A 19,193-nucleotide genomic window follows, 5' to 3' on the forward strand; every position below is an offset into this window, starting at 1 on the left:
AGAAACAGAGGAAGAATAATGTGGACAGCTGATAAGAACAGTAGGAGTCAAAGAGGATAAAAGGAGCTTCAGAATAAAGGAGAAGTGGTATAATGCCAGATGGAATACTGAAATTTTCTGATTTGATTCCTGGGTGTTCCCTGATAGGCTGTGCAGCCTCAGATAAGTCAGTCTATTTTGTGATTTGCTTTCCCAAATCCTTAGACTGAGATGACAGTATCTATCTGCTTCAAGTGCTGACAGTGCATCAACATTTGTACAAGGTTTGGAAGGTTTAGAGTGTCACACAACTACTAAAGAACATTACAAAATAGACTTTGCAACTTTTAGCAGTGCTGTGATGGATTCATTTTGTTCTGTTTCAAGGCATATCTAAATATACATATAGAAACTTTGAGATCATAAATGGGCATGTTTTGCTTTTACATCCATCACCGGTCCCTAGATGGGTTTGAAACTCCGTGGGAGACAGGAGTTAATGCCTCTCACTAATTCTTCACACCAATATACACAATGGTTCCCAGCACCCAGAAGTGTGCCAGTCTTGTTGCATACCATTAAAAATCTCCATCCTGACTTGTCTTGGTTGCCTGCACTGAAAGTGAGATGGAAAAGCAAGACTACGTAATAATTTACACATAGTTTTATGTTTGTTTGAAAATACCTGTCATGATAGCATTCTGTAAATAGTGTCAGAGTATACTGTTACCATTTTTATAATCCGGAGAATGTTTTCAATGTAGCTTTTATGAGAGCTGCTTTGAAAGTAATGCCTCCTAATTTATGATGTTGGTGGTATGGCAGTAGAGGCTGAACCTTCCCACCAGTATTCTGTTGCATGTTGTTGTCATGTGACAGATGGCAGCAGAGGGGCAGTCTGACAAAATGGTGTCTGACATGGAAGCGTGTAAGAAGAAAAGGTGCGTCATTGAATTCCTCCATGTGGAAAAATGACACTCATCATTTATCAATGCTTCCTGGACGTTGATGAAGACCAAGCAGTGGATATGAGCACAGTAAGGAGGTGGGTGCTGTGTTTCAGCAGTTGCGATAGTGATGTGAAAGACAAGCCATGTTCTGGATGGCAGTGTACAGCTGTCACACCACCAAATGAAGATCATCTTGATCAGCTCATCTGCACATATTGGCAGATTATAAACAGGGAACTGTGTATGGGGCAGAATATCAGCTTCAGTGCATTGGAAACACTGGTGGCAATGTTGGAATATTGCAAAGTACGTGCCAGGTGGGTCCCACAGATGCTCACAACGGAGGAGAAAGAACATCACATGCAAGATTGTCAGGACCTATTGGACCAATATGAGGCTGAAGGTGACAGTTTCCTGGATTGCATTATTGCTGGTGATGAGACGTGGTAACACCACTATGAGCTGGAGTTAAAATAGCACACCATGGAGTAGCAACATGTGACTCCCCCATCAAAGAAAAAGTTCGAGACACAGCCCTCAGCAGGTAAAGTGATGTGCACTGTCTTTTGGGATAGGAAAGGAGAAATCCGTTCAGATTTCCTGGAACCCAGATATATTGTCAACTCTGACCGCTACATCACGATGCTGACTAAGCTGAAGGCTCAAACTTTCAGAGTTAGGCCAGAGTCAGGCCCAATACTGGTTTATAGACTGTCAAGCATGTTGCCAGTCTTGGCTGGACTGTCCTACCACACACACCGTATAGTCCGATTTGTTGTCTTCTAATTTCCTGTCTGGGCCAATGAAAGAGGAACTGCATAGGCAACATTTTCCTAGCAATGATACTGTCATGGAAGCTGTGAAACAGTGGGTCACCTTCATTGATGCAGATTTTGACTAGCACAGCATGCAGGCTCTTTTTCATTGCTGGTGAAAATACATGGCTACTGGTGGTGACTATGCTGAAGAATAGCATTTTGTAACTGAGAATTTGCACCATCAAATAGTGTTATTGTACTCTTTGCATCTGTTGTAGTTTCCACGGAAATAAATAGGAGGCATTACTTTTGGAGCAACATGTGCACTTTGTTGCTTGTAATGTATAATGCTCCTCTCTGTTTTTCTTTTCTGTTATGTATTGGACACTTTTCTACTTTAAAGAAAAAATATGACAGTGTTGTCATTTTAATTTTTGCAAATTATTTTTTTCAGATATTATTAATATTCTATGTTTAAAAAGAAATATGGGATTGTGTCTAACTTGTTATTAGCTCTCTGATAAATTGTTAGTAATTTTGAGCTCTGTTAATTCCCTTATTTTAAATAGTTATTATTTTTACCAAAAGCAAGCTGTGAAAAAAATTCCAGATGATAAGATTACTTTTTTTCTTATTCATGTTGCTCTGATTATATAAAGGAGCTTTGCAATACCATGAAAACAAGGTATCCTTGCTTTTGCCTAGATAAGGACCAGATTTTGTGCTTTCAGCTCTTCAAAGCTGAGTTCTGGGAAGGGTTGTCAGTGTTTTCTAACTGCACCAGCTTAAAAGTCTTTAAGTCTGAATTCCTAGAGAAAAAAAAAATATTCAGTTTGTCAGTGGCTGTATAAGATGGTGCCTAGACAATGCATTCAGGAATTGAATTACAAATTCTTAGAACACTGTGTGCACATTTTATATACACAACTTTTCTCTATGGGAAGTGGTGAACAGATGTCTTGGTCTGGGTTTCTAAAAGCCTGTGTGCTCACTTAATAGTTCCCAAGATGCAAAAGGTTGAAAAGCAGAGAAATACAACTGAGGTATTGCAGATTACACCTGGACATCTCTGGGTATAGTTAATTACATCTTAAGGTAAAAAAGTTGTCCAAGTCTTTCATGAACCTCTGTCACAGCAGAGGAAGGGGATTTAAGCTGTGTAAGTTATGATTTAAGTTGGGAGATGATGGTCTCCCAGCTATGGTTGTTCTCTTCTGCTATACATACATGGTCTACCTGTTGATAGCAACAGCACTCACCTTACCTGACTATATGAATACCAGGAGGTGAATTTTAGATGTGGTGGCTGCTGCTGCAGTGATGGTGAAGGAGAAAGCATTGTATTTCTGGTTTTAGAAAGACTAAGTAGCTATTGCTACTACAAGGAACAGGAAAGGTCCATCCACTGTGGGGTTAGGATGGTAAAGGTTGGACTTGCTGGACACATTAAAGTTGGACTGTTTTTCTGGTGTAGACATCTACATAGAAATACCTCAAATGCAACTTTTTTTTGTTTGTTCGTTTGTTTAAAAAAGAAAAAGAAAAACAAAGGAACTTTAGTGTAAGTCTTGTGTAGGTGAAATCAATGATACTTAAAGGCAATAATATAATTTTCCATCCGTGGACCTAAGTGCCTCGTTTTTCTTAGTTTCTCCTTCCTTTTGCTATACATCTCTCTAGAACAATTAATGTTTCTTATATCTATGTTTTATAGTTTTAGGAAGATTTTGATGTAAATCTCAGAGTTAAAGCCATTGCAGCATTGCAGTAGTAATGCCCCTTCACTAGATGACAGACTTAAGAGTATTTAGGGAATGTATCACTGTTCCTGTAGCGGGGATCATAAAACAATGAATCTGTAGCTCTCAATGAGATTTCTCCATAAAATTGTGGAATCACAGCAATACAGGGAAGAGCAGAGACAAGACATGTAAAAGATTAGATGAGATTAGTTATGAATATCTGAGATACTTGACAAAGCCCGCAGTTTAGTTTCCTGCGCACAAGTTGTGTTTGTGCCTGTACTTTAAAAGGACATTATGATTTGTTTAGAACCTGCTTAATGCATTGCCTTTCAGCTGCAATTTAATGTACTGGCTCTGATGCTGGAAATTATTCTCCTTGCACTTTCATCAAAATAAATGTGTAGTCTTCAAGTAGAGAAATAATAAAAGGTAGGGTTTTTTTTTTTCCAAGAAGAGTATTTGCAATCTGAACAGTGTCATAAGCATTATAGAATGGTAAGAATAGACAAACTCTTCTCCTTGTGGTTTCAAATGTGCACTCCAAATCCCGCTGATGTAAGGGAGAATGTATACATAAATATACAATGAATAAAATAATTTTGTTGCATATAAGAAATATTCATTACTGTATTAAATCCTTGGTGCTTTATAGTAAAATTCCATCATGTCTGCATTAGTATTTCAAAGACCTTTTCAATAAATTCCATGAAAGGGAGAATGTGGAATGTTTGTATTATATTCTAAGATGTGCAAAAGATAAAAAAACATGTCATGGAGTTATATGAGACACCTGTTAAAGCTGTGATTTCTATTGTAGTATCCAGGCATCAATCAGTGCCAAACAGATAGGTGTTTCTGTGCTAACAGAAAAAGAAACGTGCACAATATTTGTCCAATTATTAGTGGAGAAAAACTAGCAGCAATTAGAGCCAACTAATATTCTCTTTGGGACTCTCAGTAAGAAAAGCCAGAATCAGATAAGTATGGATTTAACTCACTGTTTGGCTGCATGGACCCTCCTCGTTAAAGAGTTATTGTCAGATGGCTGCGGGGTATCTCGCACTACTGGCACAGCTGCTGGCTTGCTCTCTCCCATTTTCTCCCTCTCTGTGCAGTTATAGATGCAGTATATATGCAGTGGTAGCTGATAATGTACAGCACTTTGTGAATTCCATGTTCACCCGAATAACAGAATATCACCCATTTTTTTAATATTATTTTTAATACTTTCTAACAATATAAAGTTTGTCTGACCTGGACATACGATGTGTAGATGTAAAGATCAGTGCTGCCAGATGTGACAGAGAGGAGCTGGAGTCTCTGTCCCACTGTTCTCCATCCAGACCTTTCAGCTTACCTCTTGTACTCTGAACTACATTTTCTAACCTGAAGATTGCGTATACCTGTTTCTCTACCCTTTCCCAGCAATACAGAAGCATCCAAGTCAGTATAGATCCTGGAAGCAGGTGAGACATGGGCACATGAGGAAAACCTGCACATAGTATTTTCAGACCAGCTTTGAGATGAGCCTGGATAAGTGGTTCCAAATATTCCTTGCCACACGGAGCACTCTGCTGCTCACAGTCTGGCTCAGGTGGGCTGTATTGTGCATTCCAACTCAGTAGCACGTCCCCTTGACAGACAGGGAATGAGAAAACTCTTCAAGGAAACCTCACAAAATGATATAATGAATGATGAACAAATCTTTCAAGGTAGATTTATGCAGTGTATTTAAACCGTGAATCAAATCTGAAAAGGAATCACGAGGGAGACCAATACACTCCTTTTAGTTTCAATAATGCTGAGGAATTCCTCAGCAATTGCTGTGGAAAGCCAGAGCCTGATGGTGCAAAATTCTTTAGACTTGATATTTTGCTAGAGAGAAAATGTTCCATGTTTGCAAAAATAAAATTTCTCGATGTTTGCTTAGAATAATAAATTTTATAATATTCATTCCAATGTAAGACTGGAGATTTAAGGTCTAATAAAGAAAAGTTTTGACTAACAGATTAGAGTGGAAAAGCTGAGAGAGAAAATTGTTGCAGTTTCCAGGGTACAGAATGTGCTCTGAAATGAAATAGTTTTGAAGATGAATGGGTTCTGTGACACAGCGATGTAACTTCACCTGATATAAACATCAGCTCCTTGCTGGGAGAGGGATTATCCAGGCTATTTTGCAGTGAAGGGAAATGAACTTTGGCTCTGTCACCAATTATGATATCTGCGCTGCGTACCTCTGACACCAGTCATGAAAAAAATGTGACTTGTGCTTAAAGATGATCAAACATCAAATAATTCCACTCTCTGCAGTAAAGAGAATAAGAAGGTGAAACCAGACAAATGATGAGTACAAAAGAAAATAACGTAGCAAAACCTGAGCCTGAAGAGGTGGGATTTTTTTTGCTGGGTATGTTACACATGATGCAGCTGACAATGCAGTGGGAGACACTGCAACATTTAGTGCCAAACTTATTGCATCTTCTGGATATATTTCTAGCAAGATTTAAAAAAAAAGGCAATAATGGGAATGTTTTTAAATGAATATGAATAGTGAATGAAATTCACATTTGTGTGATTTTGGCAAAAGTTTTTAGCTTCCCATGTAGTCACATCAGCCCCCAAATCATTCATGTTTCCAAAAATCATTGGACAAACATTCATAACTTGTCAGCTTCTCTGAATCTGTAAAAGTGGCTGATTTGCTGCTACCAGCATTTACTGATATTTGGTGGTAAAATTATATGCTAGTACAAATACAGAAGCATTAGATGTTTCTGTTACATTAATAATTATTAAAGAATTATTAAAAATGTACTTCTTGCCAAAAATAGCAATTTTAGAAAATAGATGGATTTGCCTGTTCTTGTTTTTTTTTTGTTCTTTCTGCCACAGTTCAGTATCTGCATAATAGAGCAAACTTGAAATAAATATTCTGCAAGAGAATTTGTCTCAAATGAGATCAGAACGGCACATTTGATTTCCATATTTTGTTTTTACAAAAAGCCAAGTTAGAATCTTCAGGCTCACCTTCTTCTCTGTATGAAAAGTATAGGTCAGCTTAGAATTTGCTTTCTTACAGAAGATGTTTTACAGCTGTTGCCAATGAAAATTAAAATACATAGAAAAGTATTTCTTCTTCATCTTGTGCTCCAATTCCACAGGGCACATTGCTGGCTCTTATTTAAAAAAAAATTAAAGTTGTTCAGTTAAACAGCTGAAATTATTCAGTCTTACAAATATCACTGTGTCTTTCTCAAGGAAAATATCATGGTGCAACCCTTACATTAAAAGAAAAATTACATATTTGCCTGCCTATACTGAGCAGCTATGCTTTTAAAGGAAATGTTCCATGACAGCAACTCCAATGAAATGAAGCAGAAGTGAGAGCAGGAAATATTAACATTTCAGTTATTATTAACAAATGCATTTAACAGAAGACAAATGTGTTTTGGAAGAAAATTGTTAATTTTTTGAGGAACCAAGTGGACATAATGATATTAACACATAGAATCTATAAATTGAAATAAAAACCTGTAGTAATGGTGATCAGGATTTGCATCATACTAATTACTGTTTGGATATTGATTACATGAGCAATTAGGTATCCTCCTAGCCTTTTTTCCACCATTAAATTTAACAGCTGCTTTACAAGCATGTAGTTATGGAATAAATAGCCAAAAGTAGGGAAAAGAAAATTACAGAATTTTACAGTACCATTACAAGTGATCGAGTAAATCAATTTTTATTGGTTTTATAGATAAACTCTGTTTCTGTTTAGACTATTGAATCTCTCATACCCTTGATTATTCTTGGTAGCAGCAGACTAAAATGAACATGTTGCCACTTCTGTTGGGGGTTCTTTCTCTCAACATCTGATTTCAAATGGTATGAAAGCTCCAAAGAAACAAGGCTTGGGTAGTGGTAATCCACAGGGAATCATAAGGGAGATGATCTGTGAGCCTTGTATATGTTTGCTTTGATATTGGCAGTTGAAAATTAAAATAGAAAAGAAAGTGCTTTAGCCATAAGGCTAAAGAATACAGACTTGGGTTTGCCTTTTCCAACAGAACATGTTTGCTTGAGTGCTAGTTCTTGAGGCATGCTGCAAAAGTCTAGGAGGCAGAAAACTGTGACCGTCTGCTTTACTGGGTAATTCACTTCCAAAGGGATAGACATAAGAGGCTGTGAGACTTAGCTAAAGTCCTGATCAGCAAGGAGCACAGGATTAGTGCATGGAATATTTCCACTATGAACACTAAGCTTTATGAATTGATCCAGACCATTGCTTTTCAGCCAAGGATTTTCATTCCCTGCTGTAGATGGAAAAAGGTGTGGGAAAAATATGTCAGTCAAGGACAGTGATCGTATTTGAAGGTGGTGATTCTTCCGATTTCTTTACTTCCATCTGTGAGTTATTACTAGCACTAGATCTTTGTAGAGAAGCTCTTGTGTTTGTGGGTTTTTTTGCTTGTTTATTTGTTGGGTTTTTATAGGAAAATATTTGTCTTTAATTATTTAGGAGGTCCTGTCCATTGTAGTGTGGGCAGTTCCAGAGGGTTCAGGGGTAAATATACCCTAGTCCCCATGCTCTTTGAGAGTGCAGCAACTACATGCTTAGATGGTGTTTGAGATTGCAAGGCAGTATTATTCCTGGATGATGGGGTCTTGGGGGAGACTACCTGTCATGGTTTTATGATTTTCAGTTATTGGTATTCCACATCATAACATCATGTAGTGAATGTACCTGGTTCTCAGAAGAGAAGGACTACTACATTCCTCAAGGTACTTTGCTCCTCTGTTACCATTTCCGGCCAGAGGGAAAAGATAAAAACTTGCAGATCACGAGACCTCGTCCCTTTTTCCACCCGTCTCTCGTCCTGGCAGCACCTCGCTCTCCAGCCATCTTATCGTCGGTAGTAGAGCAAGGCCTACCTTGATTTTGGGACATTCTCTCTCTCTGTATTGGATTTATCAGCTTAAATTGTAACTATATTGTATTATAGTGTGTTGTTTAGCATTCCGATATCTTATTTAGTAAATTAGTTTGTTTCTCCTCAGATTTTTGCCGCTGTTCTTTGCTCTCAGGGCCATCTCCTTACCCTTTTCCCCTTTTCCCGGGGCGTGGGCCCATGGGTCCCCCGTCCCATTCATCAAGGAACTGGGCTGAACGCCTGTAAACCATTGACACTACCTCATCTTTTGTGAGGGTGCTTTCTCCTTGGAAATCTCACTTCTGTATTGTGACAAAACCTAACCCCTGGGACTGCCTTGGGGAAGAGCAGCAGTGCTAGGCATTACCTTGTCCTGCCAGTACAAAATCTATCTTCAGATCACAAAACAAGTTTTCACCCTCTAAGGAAGGTACTTTCTTTTCAGAGTCCCTGTTTCAATTTTTCAATTAGCACTTTGGCTGAGAGTAAGGCTATGTCCACCACAAACACAGAGAGCAAATATCTATCTAGTCGAGGCAAAGCAAAGAAGGCAGAGCAGAGTGAGAGATTCAGTTAATCTTCACTGAACCTCACTTTTGTTGTTCAGCCACCTGTAGGACTTGTTTATACAGAACAGCCACTTTCTTAAGAACTTTTGGTTTCTGTTGTGTATTACTTCCTAGATTTTGTCTTGAAATATGTAACTCATATTAATTGAAAGTTTCTCTTTTACCTTTTAGATCCCTTTCATGGAGGTTTACTAATGTACGTTTATTTTCCAGGAATGGAGAGTCCATATAAATTATCATTGAAAGTAAAATATTGGTTTTTTGCAAATGATGTCCTGTAAGATTTTAGCTTGTGTGATATATATCCTTTTATAGAGTATACTTGTGCAATCACCTATTTTCTTTATTTCTTCAGTTTCTGATGATCACAGTAAGTTAAGTAGTAGGAGACAAAAGGAGAGTAACTGGAACTGAACTTACGTTTTGCGTTTTGTTTGCACCTACTAACATAGTCAGAATTACTATAATCAATGATTAACTTGCAACTCTGTAGGAAAATGGATTACTTTGTCAGAGGAGGTTGCAATCTAATTCATATGCCTTTCTGGTTTTTGTACCACTGGCACAGAGCAGAGTAAAACCAGCTGAGATAAGATTCCCAACTATAAGTTTGTCTGCCTAATTAAGCTTCTCCAAAGCTATGAAGCCTTCTGGCTGCAATTATCTTGCAGTTATAGTTGCTCTGATAAATAACAATTTATCCAACAATTTTCCAAGGTTTGGATTGGTGTTTACTTTTTTTTTCCCCTACAGTCCTGTACTAAACTGCGATATCACATGAAACGTTAGGTTTTCCTATGTTCAAATCTCTTATTTTCTGCATAGTCCATTTAACTAAAATCAAGCATGTATGTGGGTGGGTTTCTTTTTTGAAAATCAAAACCTGACACTTTTCTGAATAAGTTTGATTTTCTTATTCAAGGTACTGAACATAATATATTTAGCAGGAAAACTTTTATTGCTCCCTTACTTGGTTGTTTTCCCCTGTGAGCATACAATTTCAGTTCTTGGGTGAGTTTTGCCATTAAAAAATTCATAGCTGATTTTTGATGACAAATGCCATACATAAAAACTCTGATTTGTCTTATTACAAAGAAAAATCAATTCCACGTAAATATTTAGTATCTGATGCTTAAGAATTACCTTTTTTTTCTCTCTCTCTTCCCCAGAAGTTTGGAAACTATGTTCTAGGAGTGCATTAATGTGTGTTCTGTTTGAAAGATTACAGTCCTATCACATTTCCTCTGCCCTGTTTAAATTCTGTCCTTTTATTTATTGTAGATGGGGAACTCAAGGAGATTTCACCACTACTCATCCTCGGCCTGTTGTCAAAGTGAAACTCTTTACAGAAAGCACTGGGGTTTTGGCACTTGAAGATAAAGAACTCGGAAGAGTGAGTATTATTGCAGAAGTGTGAAATATGTGAGAAATTATGTGTAGAAATGTGAATGTTGGTAAAACATACAATAAAATGGCATAAGGTATTCAGTATAGCATTTCTTCTGCTTTTCCAGTTAATGGTGATTATTCTCAATCTTCAAAACTTGGTACATTGACCTGGATTATGCTTCAGAAGTTTGCATTGTGGATTCATTGTGCTTTTCCTTGCCTTAAAACCTCTTTTTAAAAAAATTCCAGGTTACCTAAACTACTTTAACTATTCAGATTAAGAGTGGAGAGAGAGAGAGACTTGGCATGTAACGAGAATATAAAACAACTGGGGAAGGGAACAAGGTGTAAACTGGTGGAATGATGTAGGGGGAGGAATGACGGAGGTAATGTTGGACTAAAATAAGAGTTCCCACTATTATACAGTTTTAGCTTCCCTTTTCCCATTTTCCTTATCTTGACAGGATCATTTATCCTTCTTAGACCAAAATCAGGTGTTGGAGAACACTATGTATCATATAAAGAGGAGGAGGGAATGAATGAGCTAGAGACGATCCGCCAATCTCCCTCCCATCTCCTTTTGAAATTCTCCACTCTGACACAAGGGGGACGCACGTTTTAACACAATTCTGCAGAGTCATGGCTGGTTCTCATTTAAGCAAAGAAGGCTTGTAAGGAAGAGCAGAGCTCTTTCCCCTTAGTATCTTCATACTGCAGAGAGACGTGTAAGAATCTGTGCTCCTACACATTCGTTTATATTTCCACACCTATTTTAAGGTCATGGCTGTATCCTCAGTATTACCTTTCCTTGCCTCCTCTCATGTCTTTCTGAGAGACCTCCAAGGTTACTTGGTGAAGGAGGTTGCAGCTGAGCAGATCAGGATCAGTGATACTTGGACTGAGAGCTATTAACAGAGACGGGGAGTGGATGCTGAAAGGGACGGCTGAGGGGTCTCCGTAGTGTTGTTAACCATAGAGAAGTTCCTTTTTTGCCCCTGCCTGCTCAGTCTTTTCAAAGAAGCAAAAGAAAAGTCAGTGCAAAGGTGCAGGGCAGCAAAGAAGAGAATATGTAGCCATTGGGAACTGTGGCCAGTGTAATCATTGCCAAGGAGTCAGAGAAGAGAAGCAGCATTAACAGGATAAAGGAGCTAAGAAGAACCACAGGCATTAACTGGATGCTGTTGCTCTGCAGTGTTAAATAATCAAAGTTCAGGTAAAGGCTTTGGTCTGCTTTATCAGACTGCAGCTAATTGGAATTTCTGAAACAGGAGGTTCAAAAGGTTTTAAATGATTTTAAAGAATTGAAACGTTTCAAATATGAAACACTGAATATAGCTTTCACCTTAACTCTGTCCTATAGCCCCAGATTATTTGTTGGTTTTTTTTTTCTTCGCCCACCTCGTCTTTCTTCCCACTCCTGCCCTTCTGACACGTCTGTATTTGTCAGCTGTTCAAAGTGTTTTAAAGAAGATCCTAACTCTCCTTTCTTGGTAGGGGTGACAAAGGGAAAGAGAATTAAAAAAATAGGTTATTGTGGGAGGCTAAGCTCACTGCCCTGCTGTTGGAATCTGAGCCAGTTTCCCTGGACATCCAGCAAGACATACAAATGGTGAGGGAGAAAAGAGTAATCTGTTTCTGTTTCTGATTCTTACATTCCTGTTCTTCAGCACAACATCTGCCTGCTTTTAGCATGTGCTCCGAGGTTTGGCTTTTTTTACCAGAATTAGGCAATTAAGATAATTGCTTTTTGGTGCTTTTTTTCATCTGTCACAAAGGATAAGGGGCCAATACCCTCCATTCCCTTGCATTAAAGTTTGTTCTGATATTGGGCAAAGCAAGCAGAAGTACCTGAGAGATACTTAGATACTAATTTTACATTTTATAATCAGTTCCTGATTTATGGAAAATGTTCAGCCTCCATACCTTCTAAAATACTTTATTCACCTTTAGAGTACAGTGGAGACGCACTCAGCATGCTGCTGTTCTCTGTAGTATAAAAGAGGCTGTATGCTTGTGCTTACACAGTCTACAGACATAAGCTGTGAAGAGTCTACTTTCTCCTTCCAGTTATGTATACACTTTTCCTTACATACATCTGCAGCTTTGCCAAAGCACTACAGCTGGCTCTGCCAGTCAGTAAGAGACAAACCTCTCACAGTGACCACATCATAGAATTACAGAATGGTTTGGGCCTCAAAGCCCACCCAGTCCCAACCCCTTACCACAGGCAGGGCTGCCATCCACCAGCTCAGGCTGCCAGGGCCCCTTCCAACCTGGCCTTGAGTGCCTGTAGGGATGGGGCATCCACCACTTCTCTGAGCAACCTGCTCCAGTGCCTCACTACCCTCACTGTAAAAGATTTTTTCCTTAGATTTAAATTCAGGCGGCCTTTAAAAAGATGCCAGATCCCTCTGGATAAGCATAGTTTTTGTAATAAAGTTTGTCAACTTCTTGTCTGGTCAGTACACTGTGGGGATTTGCTGGAGTACAGCTAGGTTATTTCTGCTCAGAAAAGGCCTAAAGATTCTTTCATTGGCATATTTTCTGTACTTAAAAATTCAACTAAAACCTGCCATTCCTGAGGTAGGCTTGCTGTGGACATTAATTCTCATTTCTCAAGTACTTTCTTCAAAGCACGTGTCTTGACCTGATACTGCTTTTCTGCAGTATTGAAGTTTGCGTTCCTCACACCCTGCAGTTATTGTTGAAGGTTTTGTTCTGTTTAATCTATAACTAGAAATAGAAGGTGGCATCAAAGTACATGATTTGAAATTTAAACTTCCATCAGGTACAAAGGGTTTGTTCTGGCATCAAGAAACTAGCTTTTTATGCAAATAAATCTCAGGTGTGAAATGTGGAGCCAGTGATGGATTTTCCCAGAACTGCAGAAGAGAAGTTTTCCCTGTGCTCTGCTCCAGGTGATGGCTGTCTCTCACACTCATTAACTTCAGCGTAGACCCTGATGTCAGCACAACAGATCCTCAGTTTGAGAAGGTGCTGCTGATTTCCGGAGGTGTTGGAGTGGGAGGGAAGCAGGCTCCTGCTTTTAGTGAAAAGGGGAGCCCATGCTTACAGCTTTATTCTCAGAAAAGGGTATGAAATATAGACATATAGAATATAAAAACTAGAGGCTACTTGACACCTGCTGCAGAAGTTGCCAGATGAGCACTGAGTGAGAGAAGGGTGTTGTTACCTGTGTTTCACATCTCCTTTCAAGGCATTTAAGATGTGCTTAACCAACAGGAGGTAGTTCTTGTCCGACACTGACACTGACTTGTCGCATCTTCATCGCTCTCTTCTTCTGAAAAATAAAGTAAATCCATTTGTGAGTGCCAAGAGATGACTTTGCTTGTTAGGGGATGTTTTTCTTGCTCCCTGCTGACTGCTTTGAGTGTCTTTAAATAAAAAGTAAAACTTCAGTCTTTGTTCCACAGAAACTGGAGGCTGGCTAGCGAAGCTCTGTTTTCTGTTAACACACAAAAAAATGGGGAAATGTGTTGGACAGGAAAGGAAAAGATGTTATTTGGATCTGAGTTTGACAGAACATGAGCTTCTATGGTCACAGTCTGTTGCTGTGATTGTACATACCTCAGCATCCAAGGGACACTGAATTTAACTTCCAGAAATGAGACAGGCTGTGTCTCTGGGGCTAAGTTTGTTCTAATCAGGAAATGTTCGGAAATTAATCAAGTATCTTTGAAATGTGTGTCCCTGTGATCTGGCTGCTTCAGAAATTATGCATACAAATAAAAAAGGCAGAAATGATAGAAATGTTTGCATTTGTACGTGTAACAGATGAGGATGCATGAAGAAGGAGAGTTTGGAGTAAATACTTCTGATGATTCAGGTTGGTGGCTTATGAAACTCAGGGATCTGACACCACTTTTCCTTGTTCAGTACTTTGTGTATGAAGATGTTCAAACCCAGTAATTCAAAGTGACAGCCATTGTGCTTGCTTAGCACACATGTGAACACAATGTGAGAACAGCAGGTGGTGTTTGATTACTGGCACTTTTTGAATATAAGAATATTTCAATCTCCTTGCTCTGAGTATTCAATTAAAAGCAAATGACTGTCTCCCAACTGACTTGTCACAACCAGCTGCAGCCAGCAACAATCAGCATTGCAGTTATGTTTTTTTTAAATTGGTGCTGGTGCTGTTCCTCTTGAATTAAAGACATTATGAAATAGCACCCATACTTGCATGACTGCCTGGTTTCTGAACACTGACTGCACTGGGCTTCTTGTTTATCTTCTGTGCTATGTCTGATTGGCCTTAGAACAGAGATGATTCCATACTGTGAATACATTAATTTAAAGCCTGCTATCATGGGAACATGTTTGTCCATCACCTTTACAAATGACTGAGGTTTTGGAGGTTTTTCTTTAAGTTTGGAAAATGGCAATGGATTACTCCTCCCACCGCCTTCTGTACCACTGTATTATATCTGGCTCCATGTCATTGTTCCACACTAACAGTGGCTTTCATGGAATCATAGAATCATTCAAGTTAGAAAGGACCATTAAAGGTTATCTAGTCCACCTCCCCTTAAATGGGAATTGCTAGCTCATGGCCTGAACCAATGGTTGAGCACCAGGTGAGAAGGCATGGCTAACCCAGGGAGCTCAGGTGCAAGCAATGCACATGAGTGACTGAAAGGGATGGACCTGGGGTCTACCCCTCCTTATCCTCCTTTAAGGGTTAGCAGCCAAGGGAGCAAAATCTCTCTTAAGAGACTGTGCTCTTCTCAAGGCATCAAGTCTTTAGAAAGGGTGAGCTACTTTCTATATTGTTTTCTAAACTAAATCTTAATGAATATCTTTATAAGTGTGCTCCTGTTCTAGTAGAAGGTATCATCTCTTTTCATTGTTCTGTGCTCTTGCAATGAACAGGGATGCCTACAGCTAGATCAGGGTGCTCAGAGCACTGCCTAGCCTGACCTTGAATGTCTCCAGGGGTGGGGCTTCTACCACATTTCTGGGCAAGCTGTTCCACTGCCACACCACCCTTATCATAAAAGAACTTTTTCTTTATATCCAATCTAAATCTCAGTTCTTTTGGTTTGAAACAATTTCCCCTTGTTCTGTTACAATAGACTGCTGAAGAGTTTGTCCACTTCCTTCTTTCTTTTCTCTTTAGGTACTGAAAGGCTGCTAGCTGGCTGAAGAGCCCCAGCTTTCTCAGCCTGTTTTATAAAGGAGCTGTTCTGTTTCTTGATTCCTTTTTCTCAGTAGCTCCCCAAGACTGCCTCTTGTCAGAGCTTCTTAAGCTTTTTCCTTCATTCAGACATGCTTTCTCTTAGTTTTGAGGAATGGGTTGTTTGGGAAGATCTTTAAGACAACTAACGTCTGTTCAGGTAAGTATTCAGATGTCACCAGTCAGTATCTGTTGGGTGCATAAATTGAAGAGTCTTCCCAGTTCTTTTTCAACACCAGTATTTTAGTATTTTTCTGCTATACACCTGTTCTGCTTTTGTTTTATTTTTCTTTCTTTTTAACCACCTGTTACCCAAAGCGTTATCTGAGTGCTTTAGCTGTAACGCAATCATACCTGAAAAGCAAGAGGTTGCTCAGTAGATGAGTTCATGGAGGTGGTGTAAAATCCCCCATGTGCACCCTTGGTTATTGAGCTGTCATTAACCCTTAATTTTCAAAGGGAGTCACTTTTAAGAGAGCCAACTCCTTTTTCCACCTCTGCCTCCAGTCTTGGGCCTTTCCTGGAGCTGATTGTGCTTGGCTGTCCTGGTGGCAGTGGGTGACAGCTTAGCACTCAGAAGCATAAAGAACCTGAACAGAATACTGTTTGGTAGCCTGCTGCTGGGATGCCCTGAGGAACTTCACTTCTTTCCCCACTAGCAGTAACTTCTTTGCTGACATCAACCTGTGTGTGGGCAAGCGTCTGGTGTAGCTCAGAACAACTCCAAACTTTCAAGTTGTGAGCGAAGGGGACTTGAGAAGAGTCAGCAGACTCTGTCAAAAGCAGGGAAGTGTCCCCTGCGTGAGGGTAGAGCCAGAGTTGCACAAACATAACTCTACAGGGTGTCTAAACTGCTATTAGTGATCTGTTTCCTGGCCCAAACCAGCTTCGTTAATTTTTGGCCTGCAGCACTATTTTCAAATCAGTCAAAATCAGAATGTGTTTAACAAAGAAGCTTTCCTGTTATCTTTGCTCAGACAATGACTGGCAGCCCAAATTTTTGTGTGCCAAATAATACTGATTATTTCATAACATAAAATTTGCCTGTCCTCCCTGCTCCCACTGCCATCAGTTATCTTTTCAAATCACTGCATTTTAAATCATAAAAGAAAAGCCTTCCATAGAATCAATTATTAGTCCTATTGCACGATGGAAGAAGCTCCCTCCAGTTGAAGGAGAATATCATGTTATTGTGAGCACTTGCTCTTTTACATTGCTTTTAATAAGCACAAACTGATGCAGAAGAGAAGTTTGGCTGTGCTATGAAGAAGCTGTTCCTGGGCTGCACCTTCATCTTCTTTAAGGCTGTGTAGTATGAACTGCACTGAAGGGGAGAGGAGGATTTTCTTGGTTCTTGGAAGAGCATGTCAGCTGTAACCTGCCTGTCAGCCAGGGCATTAAGGAGCAGCTGCAACTCTTTACTTGCTTCTTTTTTTGCTTGTGACAGGGAGCCAAAGCTCAGCATAGCCTGCTCAGACTTCCTGCAGTTCCCAAGGCCTTATGCCCAAGCATATCCCAAAGCATGTCCTAGACCACTCAGACTTGTAAAATCTTTCTCAGATTTTTCAATGCTTGGGTCAGGTAACTGCAGCATTTGTATGCAACTTCTGAATACCAAAGAAGAGTGGTTTGGAGAAGCCAGAAAGCCAGAAGACAAATTGAATCGGAACTCAGCTGTGTGTGTGGGATGGGGAGAACAGAGAAATTATCTCAACTCTCTTGATTCTCTCAAGTGTGCTTCCAGCCTGCTGCTCAGCTTACCTCTGAGCTTGCTGGTCCTCTCTGGAGGCTGTGTTATCTTGTGGCAGCATGACAGCTGTGGCCAGAGATGGTTAGCTTGAGAGCTTTATCTTAACCACGGAAATACTGATGTTTCTGTGTAGTGCTTCTGACTCTGAACCTTGTCTGTGTGTATTTGCTCTGAGAAAGCAAGACCATCCCAATTTCAGTCTGTTGCCACTTCCAGGGTATTTTGCACAACTAATCTGTTCCCTCAAATCTTTTTTCTTTTAAAGGAAGAAACGATCAACTTGCCAAAGATAGGGAGAGTTAGAAGTTGCTCAGCTGGAGTGACTGTTGGCTGAGGTGAACATCAAATGGCTCCTTTTATTGTCATCCAGCCGGGACTTACATAGCTGAATTACAGAAAATGTTGACTAGCAAAGTCATGAAGTGATATTAGGTAAATATTCTCCAGCTGCAGCTGAGAATTGCTGTGTCAATCATTCATAATCCAGAAGCAATGTTTTGAAAACTTTACCTTGCAAAAGTACGCAGGTGTGCTGCTCTTTAAGATCTATGTATTTATTTTACAACTGAATGAAGGGAAGCATAAGAAGGATAGGAACTTGCTGCTTTTTCAGTACCAAACTGTGGCTGAGTATCTTTAATGATCATGAGAAGACTGAATTTACTGATTTACCTCAATCTGTGTTAATTGGGCTTAAATCTCCTGAAACAATGCAACGCACAGCAGCTGTGCTTGGTGTGTAGTACTCAGGTCATGAATAGCACATTATACTTCTTAATGCAGATTACCCATTAGTTACTTATTGTAAACAAGTATTATTACATATGCATATGTATATTATATATATTATATGATTCAATATAGATATTGTAAACAAACAATTCATAGTTTGCGGTGTTGCTGCTGAGTAACCTACTGTGATGTTATTCACAGATATAGGAACAATGAAGTAACAAAACATAAATAATTTGAAAATGTATGATGTAGAAAGAATTCTATAAACATTTTAAAAGTATTGGGCATAGAGAATAAATATTATATAGGTGATATGTTTTCCAAAGAGAGAGTCCATACCATTTCAAGTATACACCTAGAGCTACACCTGAAATTTATAATCCATTAAACAATGCTGAAAGGAAATCTGAGACAAGTAGCCTAGGAAGATTCTCTGTGGGTAGTGGAAATGATATTGCATTGCAGTGTGTCATCATAGAGAAAATGCTTTTGATCCAAATTTCAGCATTTTTTCCTATCAAGGGAAGTCTGCCAGGTGCTTTGGTTTCAGTTTGTGCCACCTGATGATCCTGTGCACAGTGCTTAGGAGTGCCCTTACAGGCTTAAGGTTATGGGGAAGATAATGCCTGCAGAATGCTTGCATGTGTGTGTATGTGTGTACTTGCACATAATGGTAAAAACATTTGATGAAGTTCTTGAAATACAGTTTGTATGTTTTAGTCTTTTTAGTTCTTAGACTTTGCCATTCTTTCTAGATTTAAATAATAATACGGACTCAATGCAGTGCATGTCCAAGCACTCTGCCAGATACTTATTGCAAGAGATTTGAAAACAAAGCTCAAAAATACTTCTTTAAAAAAATCAGAAGAGGAATTGTCAGTACTGAAGTTATGAATTTAATTATACACTTGTCAGCTTATATTTTCTTCAGCATTGTCAAAAATCAAAAAGTTGACAGGAGAAAGATGTCATTTGAGATGCACGAGCAGTAATAAGCTGTTACAGGACAGAGACTGCAGTCTGTAGAAAAGATTTAAAAAAAAAAATCATAACATCACCTATGGACCTGTATGAATGCCAAGTGATTAAATGCAAGGAATGAGGAATAATTCTGTTTATATAATCTCACATTTAAAGAGATAAACAAACTTGAAGTTGTTTCTATTTGAGATTTCAGAGCTCAAAGGTTG

At 39.1% G+C, this 19,193-nt stretch overlaps 1 protein-coding gene across 12 annotated transcripts in view; it reads left to right on the forward strand.

Moving 5' to 3' along the window:
- CADPS2 (calcium dependent secretion activator 2) overlaps positions 1 to 19,193 on the forward strand; it is a 318,188-nt gene that overhangs the window by 146,805 nt on the left and 152,190 nt on the right. For all 12 annotated transcript variants that reach the window (XR_002434478.1, XM_021384806.1, XM_021384801.1 and 9 more), the window contains one exon: positions 10,214 to 10,325. Coding sequence is in view for 11 of the 12 variants with exons in the window: in XM_021384806.1 (XP_021240481.1) it covers positions 10,214 to 10,325 (112 nt within the window). In the remaining variant the exon portion in view is untranslated. The remainder of the gene's footprint in view (positions 1 to 10,213; positions 10,326 to 19,193) is intronic.

Source organism: Numida meleagris, chromosome 1, assembly GCF_002078875.1.
Source record: "Numida meleagris isolate 19003 breed g44 Domestic line chromosome 1, NumMel1.0, whole genome shotgun sequence".
Taxonomy (NCBI): Eukaryota; Metazoa; Chordata; class Aves; order Galliformes; family Numididae; genus Numida; species Numida meleagris.